General features: G+C 38.9%; 1 protein-coding gene across 5 annotated transcripts in view; it reads right to left on the bottom strand.

Moving 5' to 3' along the window:
• The window catches only part of VPS36 (vacuolar protein sorting 36 homolog), a 33643-nt gene that overhangs the window by 6834 nt on the left and 11241 nt on the right, over nt 1–15568 (bottom strand). For all 5 annotated transcript variants that reach the window (XM_049700944.1, XM_004274626.3, XM_033436944.2 and 2 more), the window contains 7 exons: nt 12182–12296; nt 11019–11108; nt 10210–10296; nt 3018–3050; nt 2819–2896; nt 2045–2179; nt 21–86 (listed from right to left, as the gene is read on the bottom strand). In XM_049700944.1, coding sequence (XP_049556901.1) covers nt 21–86; nt 2045–2179; nt 2819–2896; nt 3018–3050; nt 10210–10296; nt 11019–11108; nt 12182–12296 — 604 coding nt within the window. The remainder of the gene's footprint in view (nt 1–20; nt 87–2044; nt 2180–2818; nt 2897–3017; nt 3051–10209; nt 10297–11018; nt 11109–12181; nt 12297–15568) is intronic.

Here is a 15568-nt window from a genome sequence, read left to right as displayed (position 1 = left end):
TCTAAATATTCTATTCTTACTTCCATTCCTCGAGCTCGGTTTACTAAACAGTACACCTCCGTGAGTGACATTATTCCCCCTCGTTCCTGTTAAAATATAAAATAAAAAGCATTATAATCAGGACCAGTTAGCATTTCTTAACAGAAATCATAATCAGAGTGAAATCAGAAATCATAAAATCTCTTAAGAAGCTTTTGAAAACTATATTTACACACAGGGAACCAATTCAGATACCACGAGGCACTTCAAATTCCATATTTGGACTTTACTGTCATTATTACTTTTAACATTTTAACATTTACTTAAATGAAAAGGGGTTGTACACCATGTTTCAGTGTATTTATTTATTTTTATAAAGTTATTTATTTATCTTTTTTTTTGCGGAACGCGGGCCTCTCACTGTTGTGGCCTCTCCCGTTGCGGAGCACAGGCTCCGGACGCGCAGGCTCAGCGGCCATGGCTCACGGGCCCAGCTGCTCCGCGGCATGTGGGATCTTCCCGGACCGGGGCACGAACCCGTGTCCCCTGCATCGGCAGGCGGACTCTCAACCACTGCGCCACCAGGGAAGCCCTATTTATCTTTTTTTTTTTTTTTTCTTTTTGGCTGCATTGGGTCTTCGTTGCTGCACACAGGCTTTCTCTAGTGAGAAAGTGTCTAGTGAGAAGTATCTAGTGAAAGTGTCTAGTGTAGAAAGTGTCTTCTCTAGTGAGAAGGTGTTCGGGCTTCTCATTGCGGTGGCTTCTCTTGTTGTGGAGCACGGGCTCTAGGAGCACAGGCTTCAGTAGTTGTGGCAGGTGGGCTCAGTAGTTGTGGCTCACGGGCTTAGCTGCTCCATGGCATGTGGGATCTTCCCAGACCAGGGCTCCAACCTGTGTCCCCTGCATTAGCAGGTGGATTCTTAACCACTGCGCCACCAGGGAAGTCCCTTCAAAAAGTGTATTTAAATGCTTTAAGCTATTCCAGCTAATAACTGAAGAAATTATAGAATTAAATAATAATATCGCCATTATTATCAACCCCTAATGAAGTAACAGATCTAGATAATGATTGTCAGTGGCTGTTAACATCACAAAAAAAAGACAATCAGATATTATGTACCTCCTGATGGAAATGCTCAACACCCTCTATAAGATATTCTTGTCAGAAAAAGAAAAAAAGAAAGAACTTCTAGATATAACTACCAGTTTACAGGGACTACACAGGACAGAGGCATGGTGACTTACAAATTAGCAAAATCCATACTCTGAGACACTCTATAAGACAAACTACTAGTTTCTTCAGTAAATAAAAATTTACTGTATGGGAGATTTATTATATGGGAGAAGGGAAAACCCATAGAATTTAAAAAAACAAAAACACTTGAGAGAGAAATCAAACATTTGCAATGTATCCTGGTTTGAACAAATCAACTATAAGAGAAAATGTGAACACTAGCTAGGTATCTGATAATATTAAAAAATTATTTTTTAACTTTTACATGTGAAAGGGGATTATAATTACATTTAAAGGTGTCTTTATCACTATAATTACATACTGAAATGTTTACAGATAAAGTGATGTGATGTCTGGGATTTCCTTTAAAACAATTTTAAGTGGAGGCTGGCTTACAGAAGAAGCTGGATGATGGGCACATAGGGATTCATTACACTATTCTATTTTGTCATATGTTTGAAATATTTCTTAATACAAATGTTTTAATAAAGCTTTGATTGCCTGAATAATGACTAGAAGATGAAACTGTATTAGGAAATTATTAATAGTACACAATATATGAAAATATATACAGATTATATATTTCCTTTTGAAAACAAGAGATAAGAAATAATTACATCAAATAGATTTAGATATCTGAAATGGAAATTAAAAACAATTTAGAAAATTACTGACAAAGAATCAATGAACTAGTTTAATATCACCAAAAGGAAAAATAACATGTTGGTTGAATAGTAACCATATCGTGAACGGAGTTATGCTCTTAAGATTTCTGATGGCACAGAAATAACTGAACACAATTTAAAGAGACCGTTTAGGTTTTGTTTTTACCTCCAAAGGTGCCTGCAATATTCCAGCCAGCTGTTTGGCCAGCTGCATGTGGTACTGTGTGCCCGAGCCGTAGGTCTCCCTGGTAACCGGGTTAGCTATTCCCATGCTCAGCAAATAGGATTTAAACCTGATGGTCTATAATGAGAGGAGAAAATGCACAAAAAGACTATGCAGAGTAAGTCTCTCCACCCAACGTATAAAATCCTTCCATCAGACATTCAGTTCTACTCCATTATTTCTATATCTACCCATCTCTTCTACTGTGTTTCTATGCTGTGAACTATGTAAGAGTGGATTTCTAGTACTTCCCTGCATAAATCTAATTATTATTCTTCCTTCTCCTGTCTTAGTATCTTATACTCCATTTTCCCCCCAATTTTGGTGGCAGAGGAGACTTAGATGACAACTATGCTCTGTTTAATGCCAACCAAGTGATACAACCAAAAACTTCGAAAGGAAAATGGCTGTGACCAGACTGTAAACAAATTTAAATAAAACATATCAAAATTATGGATATGTCTAAAACAATCACTTCTTACACATTTCAATACCTCTGTTTTCTACACTCCAGGAAAAGGTACTGAAATATCCTTTAATCCTGCTAGAACTAACAAAGTTTTTATGGTTGATTTTTTCTTTAGTACTTTCATATATCTTCAAGTCCTAAAAGAAATCAAACACTACATTAAGAAAGCAAGCTGGTAAACCACCAAAACGTCCATGCATTATTTGTGTAATCTAGTTTCTAATGCCTTAAAAAAGCAATCTATTTACCTCATCTTCTGTGATGTCACCTTGCTTGTCTTTAATCTTATTAGCAATGGATTTTGATAACTCCACCATTTCCTTAGCCTGTCGAGAGAACAGTAAAAGATTGAAAAGAAATAATGTCCCCAAAGTGTCTGCTAACAAAATGTATTTTCAAAAGTGTCTCATAATTGGTATGAATTTAATAGATGTAAATGACATATACCTTGACCATCAGCTTGCTGAGGTCTTCGAAGGCCTAAAATGAGAAATGAGCTTTTATTGGAATCTGTCTAAAGAATTTAGATGTTTTAAAGCAATGAAGCACTCTATCTTCTCCCCTATGATAAAAATGTATGAAATTTTCTTACAAATATCAATTTATTTATACGAATATTTACACAAGTGCTAAATCTACCTTATTCTAGGAATAAACCATCAAATTTCCAAAACAAACTGCAAAAAACAATTTTTCAAATTTTCAAAGAGGAAACAGTTATTGATTAAACAAACAAAAGATGACATAAGTAATAGTTCAGAAGATATTATTTACTGTTCTTTGACACAAGTAAGAAAATTTGTCACTGGTTTTTCCCAAAACCATTTCTAGACAGGAGCTCAAGAATCAAAGGTGTTGTAAAGCTTTCCTGGCTGAAAATGGTAACATGCAGCTGCAGGAATACTTCTTTGGGCCCAACCCTTTTGGCTTTAATAGCAGGTGTGATTTAACTGAAACCATAAACCTCAGCCTCTGAATATTACACAGATTAAACTCGTAGCCTTGACTAGAGTGGCCATCACGAAAGAAAAACATACCACCAAAACATATCTAAATAAAACCCATCAGTTGTTCAATTTACTACAATGAATATCCACTTCAAAGGCCTCTTCAAACTTAGACATATTTATAATTCATGTATTTCAAATTACCAAAAATATACTTCCAGTGCAGAATATCACCTGATATCCACAGATGTTATTTTTAAAAACCAAAAAAAAGCTTATCATTAATTGAAAACTCTTTCAATCCATACAGAACAGCGGTTAACAGGTTCTGATGGGCTGGTGCCCATCTTAATTCCATACAGGAAAGTATCCCCCATCTGCAAAAGGATTTTGCTAAAAGAATAGAGTGTTGTGTACAATTCTTATGGCCGACTCACTGGGCTACTACCGAAAACAAAGGGGAACACACCTAACAGGAATTTCCTTAGATAAACAAAAGGCTTAAACACTGGATTCTTATCAGCAACAGCCAGCAGATGCAGGAAACCTTTTGTGGGAAACTCTGGGCACCAGCTCTGAAACTAAGACAATTCTAACATTAAAATGGAGGGCAAATCACACACCAACCTCGTTTTCAAAACTAAAACGCAGACACTTTACATGCTTAGATTTTTACTTTGCATGTACAAACTGTTACTAGATTTCTTCTACCTACGTGTAAAGAAAACTAGTAAGGCAACACTTTTAAATTTTTATATGGCAAATCACTTTATTTACTATATTATATTTTCATAGAAGAAGTTTGCTAAAAATAATAGTCTACGTAGAATACATAAATGAGCCCTTACTGCTTACAGTTCACAGACAATAAATACAAGTATTTTAGTACCTTGGGAGAAGTACCTATAAAACATTTTAAGTAATTATAAAACACAAACAAAAGCTTCCTCACTTCTATTTCTATTATTATTCTAAAATTTGGTATTAGCCAACTATCCAAAAAATGGGTGGAGAAACTACCCACAGGGCTTCCCTGGTGACGCAGTGGTTGAGAGTCCGCCTGCTGATGCACGGGACACGGGTTCGCGCCCCGGTCCGGGAAGATCCCACATGCCGCGGAGCGGCTAGGCCCGTGAGCCATGGCCGCTGAGCCTGTGCGTCCGGAGCCTGTGCTCCGCAACGGGAGAGGCCACAACAGTGAGAGGCCCGTGTACCGCAAAAACAAACAAAAAACAAACAAACAAAAAACTACCCACAAAAAAAATTAAAGCAATATATGTACAAATGCAAAACAGACGCATGTGCCCATCCTATTATTTTATCTGCCAGTTTATAGAACCTTCTATCCCTCTACCTCATTCATAGTCAAATTTCCACTCCACGTTTGAAAGAAAACGGCATCTGCTTTAAAACCATGGGATACTCTCCTAAGCCAATTTATAGCATTTTTTTCTTACTGACTTTCAGTCATTACTTTGGTGATTAGCTTTGGTAACTGTTAATACATTCTTGAATTTTCTGTTTCAATATTCTTCATTCTGTACTTTGCATATTCCGTTCCCTCTACCTGGATCCTCTTATCCCTACTGGTCATCTGCTAGTGCCTGCTCAACTTTCAGGCCCTGACTTCTGTTACTTCTGCTCACAAGCCCTCCCTGACCCCATTAGAAGTCAGGGGCCATGCTTTGTGTTCCTGTTGCAGCCACTATTTTCTCCTAACGTGGCATTTCTCACCGTGTAGAGAGCGCCTACTTGCCTGCCTGTCTGGCGCACTACAACAAACCCAAAACATCTGATGCAGGGCTCACACAGAGAGCAAGGGCCATCTGCTGAATAAATCAGTGACTGCACGAGAGCCCAATGCTTGTGTACGCTCCTTTGACCTATGCAACTCCATGAAAATTACACTGAAACAGAATAACATTTCATAAATTATGAAAAACGTTATTTTGAACACCAAGTTAGTGTGGCAACATTCTCAGAAAAAGAAACACTAATAATGCAAAATTAGCTCACTGCTCCATGCCATCTCCAAAAGTGTCACACAGAAGGATGACTACAAAAGCCACTGAAAGAGGGCAGTGAGAGCGCCTTCTGGGTGGCAGTGAGCGGCCGTGATGTAGCAGACCACACTCATCTGCAAATCAGAAAACCTGAGTTCTCATAACCCTGGTTCCATATCTAGTCACAAGCCCTGAGATGATTCCTTTTCTGGACAGGTAGAACCCCTCTAAGGCTAAGATGCTGGAATTCTAGGGGAATAGAAGATTCTGGGAAGGTGGTGGCTATGGCAGCATAGGTTTTGAATCTCTCCAAATCCCGACATAAAAATGGGGCAACTAGATCTCAAGACCAAAACGCCACAGGCAGCATATACTAAAATACTAAGTGATAAGATATCCACAAAAACCCCAAGGTACAAGCAAGTGGGGACAAACCAGCAAGAGCCACAAGACCTGCATGATATCAGCACTGAGGCAGGAAAAAGAAAAGGGAGGCAACAGGGCAACTGATAGGTCTGAGAAGAAGAGCCCCTGAAGGAGCCCACAGGAGTCCCTCGAAGGCAGACGGGCCAACTTGAGGACAGTAACTAAAACGGGTAGGGCTTTGCCCACTTCAATAGGAAGTGGGTACAAGGGGTCCTCAGGAAGGGCCTGTAAACAGCCCTTGAAAGTGAACCTCCTGGCTTCCCTTCCAGGACAGGAGCCAACGCTGGGGAGAAACTACTGAGACAGGAATCAGCAACTGAGCAAGGTAGAGATAACAGAGGAAGGGGACAAGGTCCAGCTGAAAACAGGGGATGGGGACGGGGTCAGGAAATCACAGACAGCAAGCCACCTCCCTTTTTCACGCTGCATGCGCACAGCAGAAGAGTGAACTTGTGGAATGAGAAGAGCCGCCCTGAGCTAGGCCTTCCTCTGGAACTTCAAGAGAACCAATTTCACATGAAAATTAGCAAGAGCAAGTATCAAGGTCAAATCCCACACAAAGTTATTACAAGAAAAAAGAAAATCAAGAGCAGAATAACATTATAGGTAGTGAAAGCACGCCAGAAGGACATGTTCATAGATCACATCAAAAGTTTACCTTTTATTTCAAAATGAGCTAATAGGTGTTAATGAGAGAATCTGTGAAAGGGTAATATAAATCGGAAATGAGGTGACAGGACTCAGGAAATAATTTTTTTAATCATTTCTGAAAGAAAGACTATACTAGACAAACACAAGAGGAATAAACACAACAGATAATATCTTAAGAGAAACAACAGATGAAGAAGGAAATTTTTCTAAACTAGAAAAGAAACGAAGGAAAAGATAAAAAGGGTTTGAAAGAAAGTCACAAAGAGTGAAGACAAGCCGTAAAGCTGCAACATACAGCTAATAGGAGTCTCAGAAGAAAAAAAAAATCTAAGCAATTATTGAAATTTAGAGAAAAACTTCCCTGAAATTAAAAGAAAACCTGTCTGAAACCAAATACTGAAAGCATACTGCGTACCTGAGAATAACAATCCAGATGACTAACACATAGACAGTCTAGAAAAATTATTATACAAAGCTTTATTTAAAAAAAACAAAATCCTTTGGGCATCTAGGAAAAACAGCAAGTGACTTTAGAGAAGGGAGAAAATTAGGTTGTCATCACTCTGGCAGCAACACTTCATGCCAGACAAAAAACTGAAAGTCACATATGGAAGGCACTCAGGAAAGAAAATGTGAGCCAGGGATTACAAATCCAGCCAAACTGACCTTCCTGTGTAAGGAATACCAAGATGCCAGAGCTCAGGGAATATTGTTCCCATGAGCACTTTCTGAAACATCTACTAGAGGATGAGCTCCAGACAGCCAAAATGAATAGAGGGAGGTGAACGTAAAGACTGGTGGTATCACACACAGTTACTTGTACAAATGAGACTAAATGACAGCTAGAGGGGAAGAGGGTACATGGTGGCTGAACGCTCAGATAGTGTAGATACAGCACACCTATGTTCTACACGTGGGAAGAAAGGGGAGAACATATACAAAAAAATCCTTTTTAACTGTTTTAGTCATTATTCGCTAGTGTAGTCCCGAATTCGAATAGGAAGCATCAGTGTGACCTCATGAGGCACCTTTATTAGGAAAAAAAAAAAAAAATCCTAGCTCTTTCCACTGAAAAGTCCTAGAAATAAAGATCAACCCAAGAGGGATGAAAATTCCTAGCAGGCAGACTGTGGTCATGGAATACCATTTCCCACTAAAAGAAACCAGAGCTTCTCAGATAATGGTTGATTCCAGATCCGGAGCAGGAAATATACAAGATGGTCCTGGAACTTCTGATAACACCAGGCAGTAAGGAAGCTCTCAGAGTCCACCAGGTCACATCAAAACCACTCAGGAGCCAACCTGAAGAGGCTCCCACTGGCCAAAGATGGGACAATTTGAGCTTTAACTAGGATAATAATTGCAACTGACTGAAATCATCAAATATGTTAAAATGTATGAATTCATAATAATACGTGAAAAAACCTAATTAGTCACCTCGGGAGGGTGATAAGGAACCAATTTATCGTCCTGATAATAAAGGAAACGGCACATGTTCTGCATTCCTTATAGGAGCCATATCACTGAGTAGCCAAACAGTAATGAACGGAAGCATCTCTTTAAAAAGTGTCCCAACAAATAAGTGAAAAATAAATCACAGAGTACCACTTGCAACCACCAGTGACCCAAAGATCTATGCACTGAACATTGACAGCCGCTAACATGATAAAAAGAGACGTGATGAAGGAACACAGTGTCACCTCTAGTCTCAACAAAGGGCTCAAACACAAGTCTGAACAAGCCTCTGGATCCAGCTGCTAATGTGCAGGAAATACAGATGACCAAGGAACACACACAACTTTACCATAAACATGCCCTCAGCAAAACCTAGACCGCAGCACTTAATAGGTCAAATGCCCTTGGTCCCTCAACAAGAGTCCATATTCAGTTAGTGGGCCCAGATATGGCTATTATGATGGTTAATTTTATGTGTCAACCTGACTAGATCGGGGGGTGCCCAGGTGTCTGCTCAAGCATTATTCTGAGTGGGTGTGTGAGGCTGTTTCCACATGAGGTTAGCATCCGAATCTGCAGGATGAGCTGAACGGTTACATTCAGATCGCCCTCCTGAATTGCCCTCTGGAGAGCCTAATGGAACAGAAAGTTCTCTGCCTGACTGACGAGCTAAGACATCAGTCTTACCCTGCCCTTGGACCGGGACTTAACACCACCAGGGCTCCTGGTTCTTAGGCCTTCACACTCCGGTTAGCAATTCTATCACCAGCTTTCCTGGGTCACCAGCTGGCAGCTTCCCACAATCACACGAGGCACTTCTTTATAATAAATCTCATTGTGTGTATATAGGACAATATAGATACACAGATACCTGTATCTATATATAGAGAGATGAAGATATCAGCATATCTATACCTATGTATCGATATCCACATATAGATATCCAAAAGATACCCACAGCTGTATCCAGAAGAATACATCCCCTATTTGTTCTGTTTCTCTGGAGAACCTTGACTAATACAGGTATTCAGTACCTATTTGCAGTTTAGACTCATTTGATTGAGATAAATCTTGGAAATTCTATGAGCAGCACTAATCAATGGAATTTTACTTACAAACTATTACAAGAACTAAAAAATTACTTTAGTTCATAAAATCATTTCATAAAAATCCAAGACCATTTCCATATAAACATGGGAAAACTGATATGTTTAGATGTATTAACTAACTGCCAAAATCTAATGTATAACTCATTTTCTTAACTAGAGGTCTTTTTTTCTTTTTTTATTAATTTTATTTATTTATTTATTTATTTGGCTGTGTTGGGTCTTCGCTGCTGTGCGCAGGCTTTCTCTAGTTGCAGCGAGCGGGGGCCACTCTTCATCGCGGTGCGCAGGCCTCTCACTGTTGCGGCCTCTCCCGTTGCGGAGCACAGGCTCCAGATGCGCAGGCTCAGTAGTTGTGGCTCACGGGCCCAGTTGCTCCATGGCATGTGGGATCTTCCCAGACCAGGGTTCGAACCCATGTCCCCTGCATTGGCAGGTGGACTCTCAACCACTGCACCACCAGGGAAGCCCCTTAACTAGAGTTCTTTCCCCTTCATTTGAATTTCCTCATATAGGATGAGGTTTCAGAAACACTGTAAAGTACAAGCTCAGGGGTGCTCTCCTAGGAGAAGTGATAAGCTGGTTTGAGCCATTCTTACTACCCCTGTGCCTGGTCCCCAAGTGGTCATCAGCATAAAACTGTGTAGTGTCCGGCCAGAGTCAAGGGCCACAGAACAGCCTTTTCCCCTCAACTAAGTTAACCAAACATCCAAAATAATTATACATAGGACCTTGAATTCATTAGGAGGACCCTCCAGTCAATCCCATCTAGACTTTAAAATTTATACACAATAATTCGTGACGTTTTCTAACCTCAGAGAAAACAAATTTGCATTTCTTTTTAATTCCTTTCTGGAAAAGATTTTTAAAACACATTTGGGCTAAATTATGCCAACCTGAAGTAGACTCCTTAAATGGAATAAGAGACTGTGTGGCTCCAGGCAAACTAAATATATTCCAATACACAGAACGGAGTTACTCACAGCTGTATCCAAAAGAATAAGAAAGATGGCTGGAAAAGACAGCTGACCGGAACTTGTGTAAGAATTACCTCAGAAATGTTTTTGTCAGTTTCTTTTCTTTTTTCTTCCAGTTTCCTTTCAATACCTACAATTCCTACAGCCCTTATTCTTCCTGGCTGAAAAACAAAAGTAGAAAATAAAACGTCCAAAATAGGAAGGACACAATCTTTTGTAACCCACTATATTGTGTTTTCAGTGGTGGGAGAGGACCCACAAAGAACCCAAGAAAACAGCACACAGTTACATTCAGTTTCCTTTCAAAATATTTGTCGGTTTATTGCCATACATAATGACCTTCAAATCATTATACAGAAAAACTGAACATAACAAGAGATGGTATATTTTACTCTGTATTTTAGATATAAATTAAATTTCATTTTTGTTCTTTGGCAAGCTATTATATAGGTATCAGATATTCAATATGGTCTCAAATGTGCAAAAAATTATAGGTAAAATTCTGGTACTTGACAGTTATTATACAAGCTACTTTTATACATTTGAGTGTCTGTCCACGTTGGTGGTTAATTAGACTGGCTTGGAAAATGTCACCCAGTGGTACTGTCTGTTCTCTCAGATGCCACACTAATTATAAAGAACAGAATGCAGAAGGGGAATCTAACTTCTGCCACCCTGAAATTACCCTGGTAAGTAGTCATGTATTATTACTAAGTGTCTACCATCTATAGAGCACTAAATTAAGTTCTGTGAAAATCAGTTTTTAATCAGAATATCATTATTTTGTTTCTGGCAAGTTCTATAATCATAGAACTCTTTTCCCTTAATGAAGATGCAAGTACAGAGCTGAAAATACTGGATTAGGAAACAGCTGAAAAAATACCTGGGATCCTCTATTTGCTTGCAACGACTGGGAAACTGGCATATTCTCCCATCTTCTCTGTGTCATTTCCTCTGATAAACGCCTGTAAAACTGTTATGCACACGCATACACTTTAAGTGAGTCAGTCAGGCTGTGACATCCTAGTACAAATCATTACTTAACATTTCTTTAGTTGGAAGTCTGTTTGGTCATTTGCAACAAGCCTAGAATTCTCAGAGACATCAAAGGAAATCAAAGGAAGTTCTTTCCTTGGGTCAACTTCAGAAAGCACAAAGGGGGAAAAAAAAAGAAGGAACTGACCTTCTACATAAAGTGAACTATTCTCAACAAAGAGATGAGTGACAATGAAGTAAGTAGACTTACTTTAAACAATCCTGCATGTGTGGATTGTTTTCAATCTGTAGCGAAACAGACACAGTGCCAAGAAAAATACACAACCGTTATCCATGAAGGAAGCTGAGAATAATTTGTCTAGTTAAAATGTGAGGCCAGATATTAGGGCCAAAACATGCCTACGCTCATAAAAAAAAAAAATCAGCTCTATTTTTCAGCTACAGTGAGAATGACTTCAGTTAGTCACTTAAATTTGCTCAGTGCCTGCTGTGCAAGGAACACTGGGTCAGGTGCTACAGAGAAAAAGAACATAATTTATGATCTCGATGGGGAGATAAACACACACTTATAAATGTCTAAAGAATACTTACATAGCAACTTATTAATCAGAACATATAAACCATGATACTATGGAATAAGAACTTAAGCGATTAGATTTGTATGGAGTTAATAAAGATAGACTGCCTGATGTAAGGCTGGTGAACTTTCAGATGCTGAGGCAGTTAAACATGTCACTGCATTATACTCTGTCCTTTTATCCAAACGATAACACTGAACACTTAACTAGTAGCCTACCTAGCGTGGTGACTTAGCCTGTTTCCAGCCTCCACTCTTTCCTGTGACTACATCCTCCTGCCTCCCGTTCCCACTGAAACCTAAACTTTGTATTCTCCACTGATAAGGCTTAAGATATCATAAAAATTTTATTGTAAAAATATGGTGAAAACTGGTATGCTGAACAATATTGCCTGCCATCCTATTAACAAACAACAACAAAAATACATACGAGTACACATTTCTAGTCTGATTGTATTCATAAAGAAACTTACCTCAATCTGGCCGTGTTCTTTGAAGGACAGCTTGATGTAGGAGTTCTTACTACTCTGGAATGGGCCAGGTTCTTTGTTAGAAGGAGCTGGGTGAAGATGAACCACTATTTTGGCACTAAAGAAAGAGCAAATGTAATGTATTTAATTGTTTTTTAAAAATCACTAATTCTATTTTCATAACTTTTAATATATTTCAGATCACTTAAAATTCGTGTAGAAACAAACAACATCCTGAAAGGAATCCTTTTAAGGTCTGTATCAATTCTGTATTAATGAACCTTTCAAAAATATCTCCACTTAAAATCTGTAAGCTGTGAACCAAAAAATTCAAATTACTAGCACCATAGACTAAATAAAAATGTGCCTTTAGGAAGTAAGTTTAAAATAAATTTGCAGAATTTGGGGTGGTTTATGATATTGGTTTATGATTAGGTTTTCCATCTACAGAGTCATCCCCAAAGGCTACCAGGGGGCCTATAATTTCTGCCAAAGCATACAACCTTACTCATTTGAAAACAAAATGTGAAAACTTATCTGTGTAAAACTGGCCAGCTGACATTTTACTAAAACTCCATCCAAAACCAACATTCTACAGTGTCATTTTTGGAAAACGCCACTCAGTCAGCAGCATGCTCTAGAGAGATATCCCACAGCAAAAACAATTCTCAAAATGTTGTTGTTCCAGGATCACAAAGTACCATGATCTTTATGACTACTATTATCTTCTATGCCATCAAAATACTATTATATTTGTTGAGTTTTATAAGTCTTTTTTTCCCAACCAGCTCAATAAAGAATCTTCTATAAATATTAGCAAAACTAAAAACTCGAAGTATCTTGCATACCTAGCTTAGAGCTTTTTCTTTATGACCACATTATAGATACACCTATTACTCAATATTACTTTGTTTAGGCCCATATAGTTGCCTAAATATCACCCTAAAATTGAAACACTACATGTGGGGCCTCCTTGATGTAACAAATGTTTGGTTAGTGAACTGGAGCCAGGCTTGTACGGACTTTTTTTTTTTTTTTACGTATACTTCATTGGTTCCTTTGTGATGAACATCTTTAAGTGAGGTGAGCAAATAAAACTGTGTAAGCAGAAGCATGGGACTGTGTGAAATGAACTGTCAGGTAAACAATAAACCTATGACAATTAGGATCAGGTGACTAAGCAAAAGCATCATACACTCTTTAAAACTAAAAAACCTGAGCCCTAACTATCAGAATTTGTCAAAGGAAACCCAATGAAAAGCTAAAAGATGATACAAAATTAAGTGTAAACATCCCAAAGTCAGAATAAAAAGATCCATGCTAATTTTTTCATATATTCACTTCTTGGGTGATTCAATTACCACATTTCACCAAGTTTAAGATCCACCAATTCAAAGAAGCATCTTGGGTACAGAGATGTTAAAAGGTGAAAATGCACATACATCTTTGACTCAATGAGATATGGTAATTATTTGAGAGGAGGAGCTGGGAGCTAAAAAGAATATTTGAGAAAAGTCAATCTGGCATATTATCGAATTCCTCCTCACTGGAGATGTTTAAAAATAGACACTAATGTGAAGGTAAATATTTAACTATTTTTGTTATAGAGTTTAGATTTCCTTGGAACACAGCAGAGAAAAAGTCAAATGATCTGGAACACCTTAAAGTTTGTAGAACTTTTTTTTTTAAATTTAAATGGTCATTTCCTAATATGATTTTTAAAAATTAATTATTATTATTATTTTATTATTATTATTATTATTATTATTTTTGGTTGCATTGGGTCTTCATTGCTGCGCACGGGCTTTCTCTAGTTGTGGCGAGCGGGGGCTACTCTTCGTTGTGGTGCCTGGGCTTCTCATTGCGGTGGCTTCTCTTGTTGCAGAGCACAGGGTCTAGGCGCGCGGACTTCAGTAGTTGTGGCACACGGGCTTAGTTGCTCCATGGTATGTGGGATCTTCCCAGACCAGGGCTCAAACCCATGTCCCCTGCATTGGCAGGCAGATTCTTAACCACTGTGCCACCAGGGAAGCCCAAGTTTGTAGAACTTAATAAGGAAAGCAATATATAAAGCAGTATATACGAATACTAGGTATCACTATGTTGTACACCTGAAACTGATATAATGTTGTATTGTCGATCATACCAAAAAAAAGAGAAAAAACTCAATAAGATGGAGAAAAGTGACAAGGTGGAAAATATAAATCGGAGAAATAGCCTACTCTAAAAATCTATGCCTTGTTAATCTCTTCAAAATATTGGTTAGGGCTTCCCTGGTGGCGCAGTGGTTGAGAGTCCGCCTGCCGATGCAGGGGACACGGGTTCGTGCCCCGGTCCGGGAAGATCCCACATGCTGCGGAGCGGCTGGGCCCGTGAGCCATGGCCACTGAGCCTGCGCGTCCGGAGCCTGTGCTCCGCAACGGGAGAGGCCACAACAGTGAGAGGCCCGCGTACCAAAAAAAAAAAAAAAAAAAAATATTGGTTAGTTTCTTTTATGTCAAATAAGCAATCTTTTATGCTAGCTACAACATTATAATTAAGGATGCACTGCATTTCCAGGGAAGTTTAACATTTGTTTCACTTCTATTGAAGGATCTAACTACATTAAAGCTGAAGATAAGCCCACATGGAAAAAAATTCCTGATCAGCAATATTTGTTCATAAGTTGCCCTCAATCACATGCATGTAAAGTATAAAGCCAAAATGTTTTATATACTTGAATAAACAGAAACGTTTTAACCTGTGGCTTTAAACCAAGGTGAGCACATCTCCTGGTCTGCCTGGGACAGTCCAGTTTTATGTTTGCCTGATCTAATTATAAGCAGTGTCCCTTATTACTCTAAGAAATGTCCCTGTTTGGACAATAACTCTTGTGATACTCTGTTCAACACTGATATCTGAAAAAGTCGAAGTTGAGAAACTTTATCAACTAGAAATAGGAGGCAAGTCAAGTATTTTTCTCAGATGGGTCATTTATGATTTCAAGTACTGAATGATACAGACACAGACACAGAAAAGCAAATGACTGGGGACTTCCCTGGTGGTCCAGTGGTTAGGACTCTGTGCTTCCACTACTGAGGGCCTGGGTTCAATCCCTGGTTGGGGGACTAAGTTCCCACAAGCCGCACGGCATGCCCCCCCACAAAAAAAAGCAAATGTCTGTGGAAATATATAAAGTGACAGCCCGCCCACACTTATTTATTATGACCTGTGGATATTACAGCAACTTTAGTACTTGATTGTTGCTTTAAGAATGACTTCCTATATACACTAACAAACGTAAGGTAGATAGCTAGTGGGAAGCAGCCGCATGGCACAGGGATATCGGCTCGGTGCTTTGTGACCGCCTGGAGGGGTGGGATAGGGAGGGTGGGAGGGAAGGAGACGCAA

Source organism: Orcinus orca, chromosome 18 (assembly GCF_937001465.1).
Source record: "Orcinus orca chromosome 18, mOrcOrc1.1, whole genome shotgun sequence".
Lineage (NCBI taxonomy): Eukaryota > Metazoa > Chordata > Mammalia > Artiodactyla > Delphinidae > Orcinus > Orcinus orca.
The sequence above is the reverse complement of the archived record's forward strand: the minus strand, read 5'-3'. Positions and strand labels throughout refer to the sequence as shown.